General features: G+C 44.4%; 1 protein-coding gene across 2 annotated transcripts in view; it reads left to right on the forward strand.

The window, feature by feature from the left end:
• The window catches only part of LOC115461016 (signal-transducing adaptor protein 1-like), a 142,278-nt gene that overhangs the window by 78,674 nt on the left and 46,815 nt on the right, over positions 1 to 16,789 (forward strand). For both annotated transcript variants that reach the window (XM_030190522.1, XM_030190523.1), the window contains exon 5: positions 13,828 to 14,006. In XM_030190522.1, coding sequence (XP_030046382.1) covers positions 13,828 to 14,006 — 179 coding nt within the window. The remainder of the gene's footprint in view (positions 1 to 13,827; positions 14,007 to 16,789) is intronic.

Here is a 16,789-nt window from a genome sequence, read left to right on the forward strand (position 1 = left end):
GGCTGCTTGCTATGTGAATATTTAATCACTGTTTCATTATTGCTACCAAGTATTACATATTAAGGGCATTTGTTTTAATTCATTTAAACAGTCCTTACATGCACATGGTTTTGCTTTTTAAACCCAAAGGTTTCCTATGATAGCATTGTGCTTATTTGAATTAGTTTTTTTGTACAAGTTTTGCTTGATTTGTCGTTATTTGAAAATTAAAAATTTTAAACACATCTTGTCAACAAGGGGTGGGGCTAGGTGGGGGCAGGGGGCTCCACCAAATTGGTCTGCACAGGGTTCCGCAATTGCTAAGACCAGCCCTGACTATTCCCACAGATAGGTTCTGTGCTTTCCATGCTACTTCTGAAGAAGTGAAGTGTTGAGGAGGGAGAAGGCGAAGGTGAGAAAAAAAGTAAATCCAGGGGAAGGGGAAATCCTAGTAGGGGGCCCCACAAATATTTTATTTTATTTTCATATTTATATCCCACATTCACCCAAAGCGAGTAAAATCAAAACATTCACTAGTGTCGAATATAGTGTTAATCCAGGCCTGGGTTTACCGCAGGATGCACTAAAGTGCCTTACAGTACTTTTTCCTTTTGCACATGCTAACTGCACAGTATTTATATTTTTTACATTTATTTTTGGAGAGGGCATGTCAGGGGTGAAGAATGGGCATGGATGCATTATTCAGGCTGTGTGCTCAAATTAGTGTGCACTAACCCCCAAATTGTTTTATATGGTGCCTTAAGTTGTGGGTACTAATTTAGCCACACACAATTTAATTGATTAACAAGCCAATCAGCACCAATAATTGGTATGTAGCCAATTAGCAGCACTAATTGGCTTTAATTAGAATTAACATGCACAACTTTCTAGGCATATTCTATATTGCGGTGCGCGTAAATTGTAATGCATACAGTCGAAAAGGGGGCGTGGAATGGGCGGGTTGTGCACTGTTATAGAATACATCCGATCTGTACCTATCAGGCACAAGTATTTTGACCCGGTTTTAGGTGGCCTAAATGGGTATGCCTAAATTTTAGTCGCAAGGATGGTGCTTGAACGTGTTCTATAAACTACCTTCTTCACCAACCTGTTTCATAAAGTCTGGAACGTAATGGGTCCTGGAGATAAAGGATGACTTCATACCCAATATATTCACACAGCACCCATTCTAACTGCTGCTGCTGCACATTTGATAGTGCTGACTGCAATGTGCACTCCATGCCCAATCATACCCTGAAGTGCTACCTGTTCCACACGCAGGGCCCAAGAGACAGGCAGAGCACTGGAGTCTCAATGCATGGATGAGACGATGGTGCAGGGAGGAGATTTTAGATTTGTTAGGAACTGGGCAACCTTCTGGAGAAGGGGGAGACTATTCCGAAAGGATGGGCTCCACCTTAACCAGGGTGGGACCAGGCTACTGGCATCGGCATTTAAAAAGGAGATAGAGCAGCATTTAAACTAGAAACTGGGGGAAGGCCGACAGTCGCTCAAAAGCGCATGGTTCGGGATAAGGTATCTTTCAAAGATATCACCAAAACAGGGAAGATAGGGTATCCTGATAGTGAGGTTGCAAAAGAGACTGTAGTAGATCAGGTGTCCTTAAATAAAAATAAAAATCAGACAAAAGATTGCAAATTAATACTGTCAAGTACTGAGCATGATGTAAATAGGAACAACAAATATAGTTTGAAATGTCTATATGCGAATGCCAGGAGCCTAAGAAATAAGATGGGAGAGTTAGAATATATTGCACTAAATGAAAAATTGGATATAATAGGCAAATGGTGGAAATGAAAACGGTAGCAGAATTCAAACACGCGTGGGATAAACATAAAGGAATCCTGTTCAGAAGGAATGGATCCTAAGGAGCTTAGCCGAGATTGGGTGGCAGAGCCAGCCAGTGGCGGGAGGCGAGGATAGTGCTGGGCAGACTTATACGGTCTGTGCCCTGAAGAGGACAGGTACAAATCAAAGTAGGGTATACACAAAAAGTAGCACATATGAGTTTGTCTTGTTGGGCAGACTGGATGGACCGTGCAGGTCTTTTTCTGCCGTCATTTACTATGTTACTATATCTCTGAGACTTGGTAGAAGGTGATTATAACCAGTGGGACACTGTCATACCGGGGTACAAATTATATCGTAGTGATAGGGTGGATCGAATTGGTGGAGGGGTAGCATGGTATGTTAAGGAGAGCCTTGAATCAAATAGATCGAAAATTCTGCAGGAAACAAAACACATCTTGGAATCCCTATGGATTGAAATTCCATGTGTAAAGGGGAAAAGGATAGTGATAGGAGTGTACTACCGTCCACCTGACCAGGATGAACAGATGGATGTAGAAATGTTAAAGGAAATTAGGGAAGCAAACAAACTGGGCAACACAATAATAATGGGTGATTTCAATTACCCCGATATTGACTGGGTAAATGTAACATCGGGGCACGCTAGGGAAGTAAAATTCCTTGATGAAATCAAGGACTATTTTATGGAGCAGCTGGTACAGGAGCTGACAAGAGAAGGAAAAATTCTAGACCTAGTCCTTAGTGGAGCACATGATCTGGTGCGGGAGGTAATGGTGCTATTAGCTTTGAAGTAAGTATACACAAGAAATCCAATACATTAGCATTTAACTTTAAAAAAGGAGACTATGATAAAATGAGAAGAACGGTGAAAAAATAACTTAGAGGAGCGGCTTAGAGGGTCAAAATTTACATCAGGCGTGGATGCTGTTCAAAAACACCATCCTGAAAGTCCAGGCCAAATATATTCCATGTATTAAAAAAGGAGGACAGAAGGCCAAACGACAGCCGGCATGGTTAAAAAGTGAGGTGAAGGAAGCTATTACAGCTGAAAATAATAAGAAACAGCATAAGGAATGTCAAGTCAAATGCTAAGTGCTGATAAGGAACGCAAAGAGGGACTTTGAAAAAAAGATTGCATTGGAGGCAAAAACAAATAGTAATTTTTTTAAAGTATATAAAAGCAGGAAGCCGGCAAAAGAATCGGTTGGACCGCTAGATGACCGAGGGGTAAAAGGGGCATTCAGGGAAGACAAAGCCATAGTGGAGAGATTAAATGAATTCTTTGCTTCGGTCTTCACTGACGAGGATTTGGGAGAGAAACTGGTGCCAGAAATGGTATTCAAAGCTGACGAGTCAGAGAAACTGAATGAAATCTCTATAAACCTGGAGGATGTAATGGGGCAATTTGACAAATTGAAGAGTAGCAAATCTCCTGGACTGGATAATATTCATCCCAGAGTACTGATAGAACTGAAAAATGAACTTGTGGAACTATTGTTAGTAATATGCAATTTATCCTTAAAATCGAGCGTGGTACCAGAAGATTGGAGGGTGGCCAATGTAACGTCGATTTTTTAAAAAGGATCCAGAGGAGATCCGGGAAATTATAGACCGGTGAGTCTGACGTCGGTGCTGGGCAAAATGGTAGAGACTATTATAAAGAACAAAATTACACAGCATATTCAAAAGCATGGATTAATGAGACAAAGCCAATGTGGATTTAGTGAAGGGAAATCTTGCCTCACCAATCTATTACATTTCTTTGAAGGGGTGAACAAACATGTGGCTAAAGGTGAGCCGGTTGATATTGTGTATCTGGATTTTCAAATAACATTTGACAAAGTACCTCATGAAAGACTCCAGAGGAAATTGTAGAGTCATGGGATAGGAGGTAGTGTCCTATTGTGGATTAAAAACTGGTTAAAAGATAGAAAACAGAGAGTAGGGTTAAATGTTCAGTGTTCTCCATGGAGAAGGGTAGTTAGTGGGGTTCCCCAGGGGTGTGTGCTGGGACCACTGCTTTTTAACATATTTATAAATGACCTAGAGATGGGAGTAACTAGTGAGGTAATTAAATTTGCTGACGACACAAAGTTATTCAAAGTCATTAAATCGCGGGAGGATTGTGAAAAATTACAAAAGGACCTTACGAGACTGGGAGATTGGGCATCTAAATGGCAGTTGACATTTAATGTGAGCAAGTGCAAAGTGATGCATGTGGCAAAGAGGAACCCGAATTATAGCTACATCATGCAAGGTTCCACGTTAGGAGTCACCGACCAAGAAAGGGATCTAGGTGTCGTCGTTGATGATACATTGAAACCTTCTGCTCAGTGTGCTGCTGCGGCTAAGAAAGCAAATAGAATGTTAGGTATTATTAGGAAAGGAATGGAAAACAAAATGAGGACATTATAATGCCTTTGTATCGCTCCATGGTGCGACCACACCTCGAATATTATGTTCAATTCTGGTCGCCGCATCTCAAAAAAGATATAGTGGAATTAGAAAAGGAACAGAGCAGGGCGACGAAAATGATAAAGGGAATGGAATAACTTACCTATGAGGAAAACCTAAAGCAGCTGAGGCTCTTCACCTTGGAGAAAAGACGGCTGAGGGGAGATATGATAGATGTCAATAAAATAATGAGTAGAGAGGAACGGGTAGGCGTGAAGCGTCTGTTTACACTTTCCATAAATACTAGGACTAGGGGACATGTGACGAAGCTACAAAGTAGTAAATTTAAAACGAATCGGAGAACGTTTTTCTTCACTCAACGTGTATTTCAACTCTGGAATTTGTTGCCAGAAAATATGGTAAAGGCAGTTAGCTTAGCAGAGTTTTTAAAAAGTTTGGACGGCTTCCTAAAGAAAAAGTCCATAGCATTATTAAATTGGACTTGGGGAAAATATTTCTTGGATAAGCAGCATAAAATATTTTGTACTTTTTTGGGGGATCTTACCAGGTATTTGTGACCTGGATTGGCCACTGTTGGAAACAGGATGCTGGGCTTGATGGACCTTTGGTCTGTCCCAGTATGGCAATACTTATGTTCTTATGTACTACATGGTAACATAGTAGATGACGGCAGAAAAAGACCTGCACGGTCCATCCAGTCTGCCCAACAAGATAAACTCATATGTGCTACTTTTTGTTTATACCTTACCTTGATTGGTACCTGTCCTTTTCAGGGCACAGACCGTATAAGTCTGCCCAGCACTATCCCCGCCTCCCAACCACCAGCCCCGCCTCCCACCACCGGCTCTGGCACAGACCGTATAAGTCTGCCCAGCACCATCCCCATCTCCCAACCACCAGTCCCGCCTCCCACCACCGGCTCTGGCACAGACCGTATAAGTCTGCCCAGCACCATCCCCACCTCCCACCACCGGCTCTGCCACCCAATCTCGGCTAAGCTCCTTAGGATCCATTCCTTCTGAACAGGATTCCTTTATGTTTATCCCACTAAGTAGTTATCATAAGATATGTTTAAATCTTTTTATTGATAATCCAATACATATATTGCAGATACATATCTCAACATAGAAATAACACGTGTGCTTCAAGATGTCACATATTTAGGGATTATGACAAATTTCGCATTCCCCATTTCTCCCTCCCCCGTAGTTATCATAAGATATTTACCACAGTGGCTGTTTTAGCTTGCATGTTCAAGTGTACAGCGCTGCGTACATCTAGTAGCGCTTTAGAAATGATAAGTAGTAGTAATAGTAGCATTAACTATTAGTGCTAACTGCTTAACATATTTTAGTAAATATGTCCCTAAGTGAGGGAATAAAAAATTGCAGCTGTAATGGACAGCTGTTTAATTGGGTAAATGGAAGGGAGGTTGTTAGATATCAAAGCTCTAATTCCCAAGAACACAAACCAAGTTTGAACATAAGAACATAAGTGTTGCCATACTGGAACAGACTGAAGGTCCATCAAGCTCAGCATCTGATCTCCAACAGTGGCCAATCCAGGTTACAAGTACCTGGCAAGATCCCAAAACAGTACAATACATTTTATACTGTTTATCCTAAAAATAAGCAGTGGATTTTCCCCAAGTCTATCTTAATAATGGATAATGGAATTTTCTTTTAGGAAGTTATGCAAACCTTTTTTTAAACCCTGCTAAGCTAACTGCTTTTACCACATTCTCTGGCAATGAGTGTGGGATATAAATGCCAAAATAAATAAATAAATTACAGGTTGAATGAAGAAATATTTTCTCCAATTTGTTTTAAATTTACTACTTTGTAGCTTCATTGCGTGCCTCCTAGTCCTAATATTTTTGGAATGAGTAAACAAGCAAGTCACATCTCCCCATTCCACTCCACTCATTATTTTATAGACCTTTATCATATCTCCCCTTAGCCGTCTTTTCTCCAAGCTGAAGATCCATAGCCATTTCAGCCTTTCCTCATAGGGAAGTCGTCCCATCCCTTTTATCTTTTTCATCGCCCTTCTCTGTACCTTTTATAATTCCACTATATCTTTCCTGAGATGCAGTGACCAGAATTGCACACAGTATTCGAGGTGTGGTTGCACCATGGAGTGATATAAAGGCATTATAACATCCTCATTTTTGTTTTCTATTCCTTTCCTAATAATGCCTAACATTCTATTTGCTTGGGCAGCAGGGTGGATTCCGTCCATAGTTTAACACTGGTAACAGTACTTGCAAGCTAAACATTAACAAAATAAAATAAACATTGAGACTGAGTTCTTCCAGTCCCAGTGATGTGCTGTTTTAAATTGAGATCTTGACCCAGGCATGCATAGCGCTACACAACTTCAGCCTTGGGCATTTCTGACCTCAGGAGCACCTTATTAAATTATTTTATGCAAGCAAAATGTGTCATGCTAAATGGAGCAGAGATGGCAAGAAACACTAGATAAGAAATTGTGCAGCACAGCACTGGTTTCAGGCCAGTGTGCTCAAGTGAGACTCTTCAGTGATAGGAGGAGCAATATGAGCTAATAGACCAAGGCTGCGTTCTCCTTTTAAGCACCCCTAAGTGAAGAAATGGAGAGAAGTTCCCCTACCATGAATGCTGAAGGTGGAGGGGGGAGGAAGGAAAGGTTGTCTCCAAGAAAGCAGGAGTGGTAGGGAGACGGCATCTTACTTCTAACCTGCCAGAATGAAAGGGGCACCACCTACTTTGTCCTAGTGGCACATAACATAGGCAACCGAAACCCCTCGGGCCTAAAGGTTATCTGATATTTACAATAATAACACAATAAATATCACGACACATGGTATTTTCCTAACATGGCATAACTCGGCCGCAGCTTTATTTAGATACCAAACATCTTAACCCTAGGTATACCCAAGCCGATCCAGCCTCAGGCTCATTATCCAACCCAGTCCGCCGTCATAGCAAGACTGACCAATCGTAACCCGAGCTCTCCGCCGTACAGCAAGGGAGCTCAATCGTAAGCGCAGCTATCCCAGCTGCCTAGCTTATACCATCAGGCTTGGGTACCCCGCCACCAGCCCGGGGTGCATGCTGGTGCCCGGACGCCTGAAGAGGTCGTCCGGGCTCCGCCCAGGGGCTTTTAAACCCCTCTTAGCTCTTCCCTTTACCAGCGGGGTGCCCTTGGGCGGCGGGAACCTGCCCGCCACGCCTCGCTCGCACCCCGCTGTCGCCGGTGCGCATGCCCTTCGGGGCACGGCACCATGTTAATGGCGGCTCCGTGCACCCATAGGGGCACTGCGCCTTGCTTTTCTCAAAAGCACTGCTTAAGGGGAAAATTAACAGTACCTTTGGAGGTGCAGAGGTACTGTTATTCATCTTTTGTGTAATAAGGAGCTTCTTTGAATGCATATGCACGTGACGCAATCAGTTTTATTTAACACTAGCCGTTAAGCCCGTAAAAACGGGCGAGATTTCCAGCTACCCTCCTCGCCGCCGCTCCCTCCCCCCTCCATGCCAGGCCCCCTGCACTGACCTGACAGCGCCTCTCACCTCCGTGTGAAAGCGCTGCAGTCAGCAGCAGATCGCTCTGCTGCTGCCTGCAGAGCTTCCACACGGAGGTGAGAGGCACTGTCAGGTCAGTACAGGGGGCCTGATACGGAGGAGGGCGGGAGCGGTTGTGGGGATGGGGGGGGGAGAGGGTGGAGGTTGGTGCGCGCGATGTTCGTTTCCAGGTGGCAGCGTCCGACAGTGACTCCGACTGCGTTTCCCTCTCTGTTCCGCCCTCTGATGTCATCACGTCTTGACGCGAGGGCGGGACAGAGAGGGAAGTCTGTACTGCGCATTTGCAGGTGAGTCGGTCACTTGCCGTTTATATGTTTGATGTGTTGCGCTGTCAATTTTTTGCATTAGGTGCACACTATTGCTGAGAATACAACTTAGTAAATAAAGCCCTTAAATAGTGAAGGAGGCACTGGCAGTTCTACTTGACACTGCTCTGAATCCTGCCAGCCCATGAGCCTCTAACTTTGAAGAGATGCGTCTGATGAGGCATTTTCACTCATGCCGAGTGGTGCTTATGAAAAAGTGTTATCGGTCAATTTGCAAACTGCAGCGCAAGAGGTAAGTGAAACAATCGGGGTAAAACTCCAGTGATTATGAAGGGCTGCGGGTCCCAGCCGCTGCACAGTACTGAGGATTGTGCGGAGACGCCGCGAGGCCTGGCTACTCTTTCTGCCAGGCCTCTCGGCGTCTCCGCACAATCCTCAGTACTGTGCAGCGGCTGGGACCCGCAGCCCTTCATAATCACTGGAGTTTTACCCCGATTGTTTCACTTACCTCTTGCGCTGCAGTTTGCAAATTGACCGATAGGAGTTTATTGACCCCTGATGCAGGCGGCTGTACGCCGAAACACGGCCCGTGTCGGGTATCTGTGATATTAAAGGACTCCATTTTTTCTCAATCCTGAAGGCCCAGTGTTTGCTTCTTTTTTTGTTTGCCTTGTTGTACTTGTATACTGTTTTCCCTCTCTTTTGTGCCTATGAAAAAGTGTTGCCAGGGTGTTCTCTTCAGCCTGGTACCCCTAAGGAGCTACTTATTTTGCCTATCAAAAAGTCCAGGCTCAACCAGGCTTATATACCTATAGTTCTAAGAAATCAGGGAGTGATGCACTAACAGTTCTCACCCATTATGGGGGTAATTCTATAACCGAGCGCCTCCATTTAGGTGTTTCAAGGTTGCACAGTAGGAGCGTATTCTGTAACAGAACCAAGGTGCCTACTTTCCATTACAGAATACAAACATAACCTAGTATCAACCTGCCTAACATTTAGGTGCCCACACATCAGTAGTGCACCAAGGGCAGGGTAGTGAGGGCAATTCACCCTGGGTGCAGGCAGCAAGGGGTTCATGAAGCAGTTGCACGGCTGTCGGCTCCGCTGGTCTCCTGCCCCCTCTGGCGATACTTCTTGTTCCAGGGCAGGGGACCGGCAGATCTGACAGCTGTGTGACTGCTCCATGCACTCCCATGCTAGGAAGGGTGGTGGAGGTGATGCGCTTCAGAGGGGTGGGGGTGTGATGCATCTCAGGGGGGGCACAGCGGCAACCCACCCCATTTGGCAAGCAGGCTAGGTATGCCACTACCGCACTTATACCAGCCATAAAGCTGATGTAAGTGTGAGCCCCTAAGTGTGGCGGGGACATGTGTAACTTACAGTATTCTGTAGGTTATGTGTATAAATGAGAGTCCGGCCCATGCTGCACGCCTATGTAAGCCCCCCTTGCAAATACACGCAGCCTCCAGGAGCAAATGCATCCAAAAATAGTACCTTAAACTGCTGGTAAGTCTCCTCAGCCCACAACTCCAAAGGGAGTCAGTTCCGTAAAACAGGAGCCTGCCAGAAAAATGCAGATTCCCTTGTGACAGGCGATCCTGGGAATTATCAGGGAGGGAGGTCAAATAAGAGGAACTCTTCTGAGATTGGGTGGGGACGCCGGTAATTGGGAAGCAAAACCGGTTCTGGGCAGACTTTTACGGTCTATGCCCTGATCATGACTGTGTAGATATGGATGGGCTGGAGTGTAAATTTTAAGGGGCTTTGATGTTAGCTTCAAAACTTAGTACAAGAACAGTACTAGGCAGACTTCTACGGTCTGTGCCCTGAGAATGGCAAGGACAAATCAAACTCGGGTATAAAGTATCTGATAGAGGTATATAAAATAATGAGTGGAGTGGAACAGGTGGATGTGAAGCGTCTGTTCACGCTTTCCAAAAATACTAGGACTAGGGGGCATGCGATGAAACTACAGTGTAGTAAATTTAAAACAAATCAGAGAAAATGTTTCTTCACCCAACGCGTAATTAAACTCTGGAATTCGTTGCCGGAGAACGTGGTGAAGGCGGTTAGCTTGGTAGAGTTTAAAAGAGGGTTAGACGGTTTCCTAAAGGACAAATCCATAAACCGCTACTAAATGGACTTGGGAAAAATCCACAATTCCGGGAATAACATGTATAGAATGTTTGTACATTTGGGAAGCTTGCCAGATGCCCTTGGCCTGGATTGGCCGCTGTCGTGGACAGGATGCTGGGCTCGATGGACCCTTGGTCTTTTCCCAGTGTGGCATTACTTATCACATACCATGTAAAATGGGTTTATCTTGTTGGGCAGACTGGATGGACCGTACAGGTCTTTATCTGCCGTCATTTACTATGTTTACTATGATACAATGCCTTATGCACTATAGGCAAAATCTTATAAGATGCCCTATGATAGAGTTAATACAGCGGGGTAACATGCTCTCTCCATCCAACATCCCCCAACAATCTTATTCCCGCATTGTATGAAGTCCTCAACGTCTTCCACAAATAACGTGTCATCCCAATACAGACCACATTTTCATAGTCTAGTTTAGAAATGACTAAAGAATGAAAAAAGACATCTAATATAGCTTTATTAAAATACGTTTTTACTGCACGCATCATCCTCAATACCCCAAACCCTGGATCTAACCACCTGGGAAACCTGCTGCTCAAAATGTAACTTAGCATCCAATACCACCTCCAAATAGCAAAATGATTCGCATAAAACAACTTGACCTTCCAAAAACTGAGGCATTACTGTTGGACTAGGCAAATGACCTTTAAGCCAACAGACCCTAATTTTCTCTATATTAAGAATCAATTTGTTCTTTCTAAGCCATCCATGAATCATAAGCAAACACTGATTCATAGAAGTAAGATCTGGAGAATGGTAGGAAGAATATCCTACCACCAAGAAGTCATCAGTGTACACATATACATTAACTGAATAGAGTTGTATCTTCTGAATTAAAGGTGTCATGAACAAATTAAATAACATAGGGTGCAGAGATGATCCCTATGGAACTCCACAAGAGACTTCATACAAAGAGGAACCTTCACTTCCATCTTGAACAAAATAAGTACACTCAGCCAAAAATGAGGCAAAAAAAATGCAAAACTTGGCCCCCTATAAGCAGCTAATCTTCCCAACAATAAATGATGATCCAGCACATCAAATGCTGATGCCATGTTCAAAGATATTGCGTGCAATCTGACCCTTATTCAGATGCACCCTTACATCCGACAACAAAAGAGCTAACAAAGTTTCTGTCCTATTACCTAACATAAATCCAGATTGATATGATCTGGGCTCAACACCTCAAATTCAGTCAGATACTCAATTAATTGGGTAAGTACTAATTTTTCAACCACTTCGGCAAATGTGCATAAATTCGAGATGGGCCTATAATTTTCCACTTCCCTCAAATCTCTCTTATTATCCTTGAGTAGAGGGTGAACTACAGCCTTTTTTCCAGTCAATGGGAGCTATTGACATTGACATCTGTCCTCCTCAAAGCTCCAGGACACTGGCATCTCCAGTACCCAAGAAATGTCAGCACCAAGATGGTTGCTCCCCCTCTGTGGAAGTGGTGCCAATGCACCAGTCTCCTCGAAGCAGAGACCCTGCCTCCTATTTGGCTCTATCATCTTCGCAGGCTGTACCCTTACTGGTACCAACCTTGTCTTTACCGATGCCTGCGCCCAAGAAGCAGTTCCAAGTCATTATACAAGAGTAGCTGGAGCATATCCTGGCTTGACACAATGCTAAGGCATTGAGGGCATTGGTGTCAGCCATGGTGCTACCCCAGCACATCTTGGAGACCTACACACTGCCTGTCAGGATATTGCCAATACCGAAGCCCCTTCAGGGGTGAGAAATTGCACCGACTGATCCGGTGCTCCTCTTCAGCCCATCAGGGGAGGGAAGTGACCCTGGAGAGCAGGAGAGGACCCATACCTCAGTGTTCTTGCCCAGGTTCTGGCTGTGTGCTCAGTGGTCCGAGGCAGGCCTGCCCTCTGACCCCTCTCTTCCCTAGGAAAGGAGAAAATCTGCCTCAGAAGAGCTCTCCTTTGTGAGCTCTTTGAGAGAGATGACAGAGGCCATCCCATTTAATTTGGAAATTGAGGATGAGCCCAGGGTCAAGATGTTGGACATCCTTTATTATGACTCCCCTCTTAAGGAAGCTAAGACAGTGGCAATGCCTGTGCACAGCTTCATTAAGACTGCAAAGATGAGGAATTGTGAGACCTCGCTCACTGTACAGCCTGTACCAAAGAAGGTGGACTCTATGTATAGAGTCCAGAAGGCTCCTAGATTCAAGAAGCAGCAGCCTCCGCACTATTCCATGGTCATCGAATCTGCCCTCAAGAGCCAGAAATTTGAGGACCCATGCCTTGGCACCCCTAGGCAGGGATGCTCGCACTCTAGAGTATTTTGGGAGGAAAGTATTTCATGACTCAATACTTACCTTGCACATCCAGTCGTATCAGCTCTTCATGAGACTCTACTTAAAGAATTTGGTGCCCAGGCCAGAGAAGGCCCCTGAACTCCGTCAGCCAAGCAGAAAGAGTGTTGAAAGCACTTAGCCCAAGCAACCTATGATGCTATTGATGTGGCCTTCAGAGTTTCTGCATTAGGTACTGACATGCCTAGACTCTCATGGCTGTGTGAATCAGACCTAGAAACCAGCAGTTCAGAAAAAGTTGGTGGACGTCTCTTACCAAGGAGACAACCTTTGTGGGGATAAGGTGAAACAGGTTGCTGACCTCATTAAGAAGAGAACTGATACCATCAAGTCCACGCCTTGGTCCCCAACTTCTCAGAGTTTTTCGGGCACTAGTCAGAAGGGTTATTACTCTCAAAGTTGTAGGTTGTAGGCTCACTTCCTTGACTCACCCTCCCCATGCTCCTGAGTGGAGGAGTAGCCTAGTGGTTAGTGGAGTGGACTTTGATCCTGGGGAACTAAGTTCAATTCCCACTGTAGCTCCTTGTGACTCTGGGCAAGTCACTTAACCCTCCATTGCCCCTGGACTTGCATAAAAGTTAGGTGCACATCACACTCTTAAATTTATGAGCATACATATTAAAAGATTTCAATTAGCGCCAAAAATTGCTTGTTATTGGTGCTAATTGGCTTATTATTCAATAAAATTATGCACGCAATTTGTGTACACACCCAAATTTGCACGCACAATTTTTAGCGCTTTTTATAGAATTAGGGAAAAAGCATTTTAATGGCATTAGCTCATGTCTGCCTGGTAGTAGATGTGAGTAATTCTAACAGGAAGGTTTGTTTTATCTGCTAATATATGTTTATATTTTCAGGAGAGGGACTTGCCAGTCTGAGTGTTCAGTGGTGTGGCAATGTTAGGACAAAGGAGGTGGGGAGCTGTGGTTTTCAGAATGGATGAGCTGTCATTTGCAACGATGTGAGAAATGCCAGTATCATATCCCATGTCGTTACATGTCATTAACAAATGAAAATAAACAAAAAATAACACATTTGTATTTTTTGTCTATAATTGTGCACCCTCTTTCCAAAAGAGGGTGCACGTTAGACATTGCTCTTGTAATGATGAAACTGGCAACGAAACCCCAAATAAAACCAAAAATTCCTGGAAATGACATGGGCTGTCCACCCCTAGTGGTCAGCATAGAGGCGCATTTTTGCACAGTATTTTCACAGCAGTGTTCCTGCTGCCTCCAAATTGTTTTAGTCAATGTTTCATATTTATTTTCAGCTGTCAGTTCCATGCAGGCTGTTACTACTTCCTGGGCAAACTATTAAGATGAAAGAAACGCTGGAAAACGAGAGAGTACGAAGGGCTTCTTGTCCAGACGTACAACCACTGGGTAAAGCTGAGGAGACAGAAGATCCAACAAATGAGGACTACATTGATGTAATCAGTGCTGTGCCATCGTAAGTTCAGCATGAATCAGTATGTTTTAGACCAAGGGTTCTCAGCCCATGATGGCCGTACTACCAAGGGGTGTGGGAAGAGGTCAAAAGGGGTGAGGAGAAATATGAGGCAATTTATTGAAACATTCTAGACAGAGAGAAGGCAGTTATTAGGAAAGTTATTGGTGGAATGTGTACCACTGTAATTTTAGAGGCCCTTTTACCAGTGGTGCGGCAAGGGCGGGGCGGTGGGGGCGGTCCGCCCCGGGTGCACGCCGCTGGAGGGGTGCAGAGAGCAGCAGCGCGCCTGTCGGCTCCGCTGGTTCCCTGCTCCCTCTGCCCCGGAACAGGTTACTTCCTGTACTGGGGCAGAGGGAGCAGGGAGCCAGTGGAGCCGACAGGTGCGCAGCTGCTATCTGCACCCTCCAGCAGCCAAGAATGCACCCGGGAGGGGGGGGGGGCTTGATGCGCCGGGCGGGGGGGGGGGGGGGTCATTGCGCCGGGGGTGTATGTGTCGTGTTGCACCCTGGGGGAATGGACGCCACTGCACCGGGGGGGGGGGGGGGTGCGCAGCGGCGATCTGCCCAGGGTGGCAGCTGACCTAGGATCGCCACTGCCTTTTACTAAGCTGCGGTAAAAAGGGCCTCAGCGCGGGGCAAAAACAGCCCCCGCCACTAGCGCAGGGCCCCTTTTACAAAACAGGTGTCGCTAAGTGCTCACACACTAATGGGAAAATTAGCTTGTGGTCATTATTGCTGCAAAGGAAAAATCTGACATTTACCGGTAGCACTAAAAGTGACCATAGCGTGGGGAAAAGACCCACGCTAAGGATAGCCAGGCCACTTTTTAGCACTGCTTCATAAAAGGACCCCTTAGTGACGTGTTAGTACTGTTAATGGCTAACAGCGACATATGTAACTGTCAGTAGTCACTAGTACACACAGTTTAGGAAGGGGGGTGTGAGAGTTTCACTGATCAGTTAAAGGGGTGTGGTAACCATAAAGGGGAAGGGAAGGGAAATGGGACTTGATATACCACCTTTCTGAGGTTTTTGCAACTACATTCAAAGCGGTTTACATATATTCAGGTACTTATTTTGTACCAGGGGCAATGGAGGGTTAAGTGACTTGCCCAGAGTGACAAGGAGCTGCAGTGGGAATCGAACTCAGTTCCCCAGGATCAAAGTCCACTGCACTAACCAGAAGGTTAAGAACCTCTGTTTTACACCAAAAGTAGAAAACACATTTTTCTTGTCCTTTAATTCGGGGGGGGGGGGGGGGGGGGGTGGGGAGCAGCAATTCTCAGAGCCACTACTATGGGTAAAACAGGCTGCACAAAAATTGTATATTTTTGCCCATCCTATACGGGGGTAAAAGCGCATCCATAGTGCCATTTCACAGTACTTTTACCTGCTGTAGAAGAGGCAAGCCTGAAGTGCAGTTTGAAACTACGCAGGTACTTTAGAATTTTTTTAAAGTGCATACCTATATTTTGGTCGGAAAATGGATCTGCACAGATTAGCTGGTTTCTTTGAATAATGTTCAAAGTGGAGGTAAACACAGAGTTTTACTTTGAAAATCATGCTGTATTTTCACTAGTGTGAGCAATTATAGAATCCCTACATGCACTACTCATGCCTACATGTATTGTGTGTGTGTGTGTGTGTGTGTGTGTGTGTGTTATTTCCCATGTGAAAAGTGTGTTTTATATACACAGAAAAGGACATTTCTAAAATAGAAAGGTGGAATACATAAGTTTATGTTTCTGTACCAACAAGATGGATTATATTTATACATGGTCTCAATACATCCATGAGATGATGCTACAGGAAAGAGAGATTTGTTAAGAACTGGGCAACATTATGGGGAAAAGGGAGCCTGTTCCAAAATGATGAGCCCCACCTTAACCAGGATCGAATCAGGCTACTGGAGCTAACATTTATAAAGGAGATAGAGAAGCTTTTAAACTAGAATCTGGGGGAAAGCCGACAGTCGCTCAGGAGCACATGGTTCGGAGTAAGGTATCTTTGAAAGATGCAATCAAAATAAGTACCTGGCAAGATCCCAAAACAGTACATTTTATGCTGTTTATCCTAGAAATAAGCAGTGGATTTTCCCCAAGTCCATCTTAATAATGGCTTATGGCCTTTTCTTTTAGGAAGCTATCCCAACCTTTTTTAAACCCCGCTAAGCTAACTGCTTTTACTACATTGTCTGGCAACGAATTCCAGAGTTTAATTACACGATTGAAAAAATATTTTCTCTGACTTGTTTTAAATTTACAACTTTGTAGATTCATTGTATTTTTGAAAAGAGTAAACAAGTAATTCACGTCTATCCATTCCATTCCACTCCACTCATTATTTTATAGACTTCTATCATAGAAGTGGCCACTTCAGCAGTCTTTTCTCCAAGCTGAAGAGCCCTGGCCACTTTAGCCTTTCCTCATAGGGAAGATGTCCCATCCCTTTTATCATTTTTGTCACCCTTCTCTGTACCTTTTCTAATTCCGAAGTGACCAGCAAATTTGAGGTACGGTCGCACCATAGAGCTATACAAAGGCATTATAACATCCTCATTTTAGTTTTCCATTCCTTTCCTAATAATACCCCACTTTCTATTTGCTTTATTAGCTGCCACCACACACTGAGCAAAGGGTTTCATGACACCTAAATCACTTCCCCGATCAGTGACTCCTAATGTGGAACATTGTATCACGTAGCTATAGGGATAGTGATTTGATATACCACCTTTCTGTGGTTACAATCAAAGTGGTCTACATATTACATACAGGTACTTATTTTG

Source organism: Microcaecilia unicolor, chromosome 2 (assembly GCF_901765095.1).
Source record: "Microcaecilia unicolor chromosome 2, aMicUni1.1, whole genome shotgun sequence".
Lineage (NCBI taxonomy): Eukaryota > Metazoa > Chordata > Amphibia > Gymnophiona > Siphonopidae > Microcaecilia > Microcaecilia unicolor.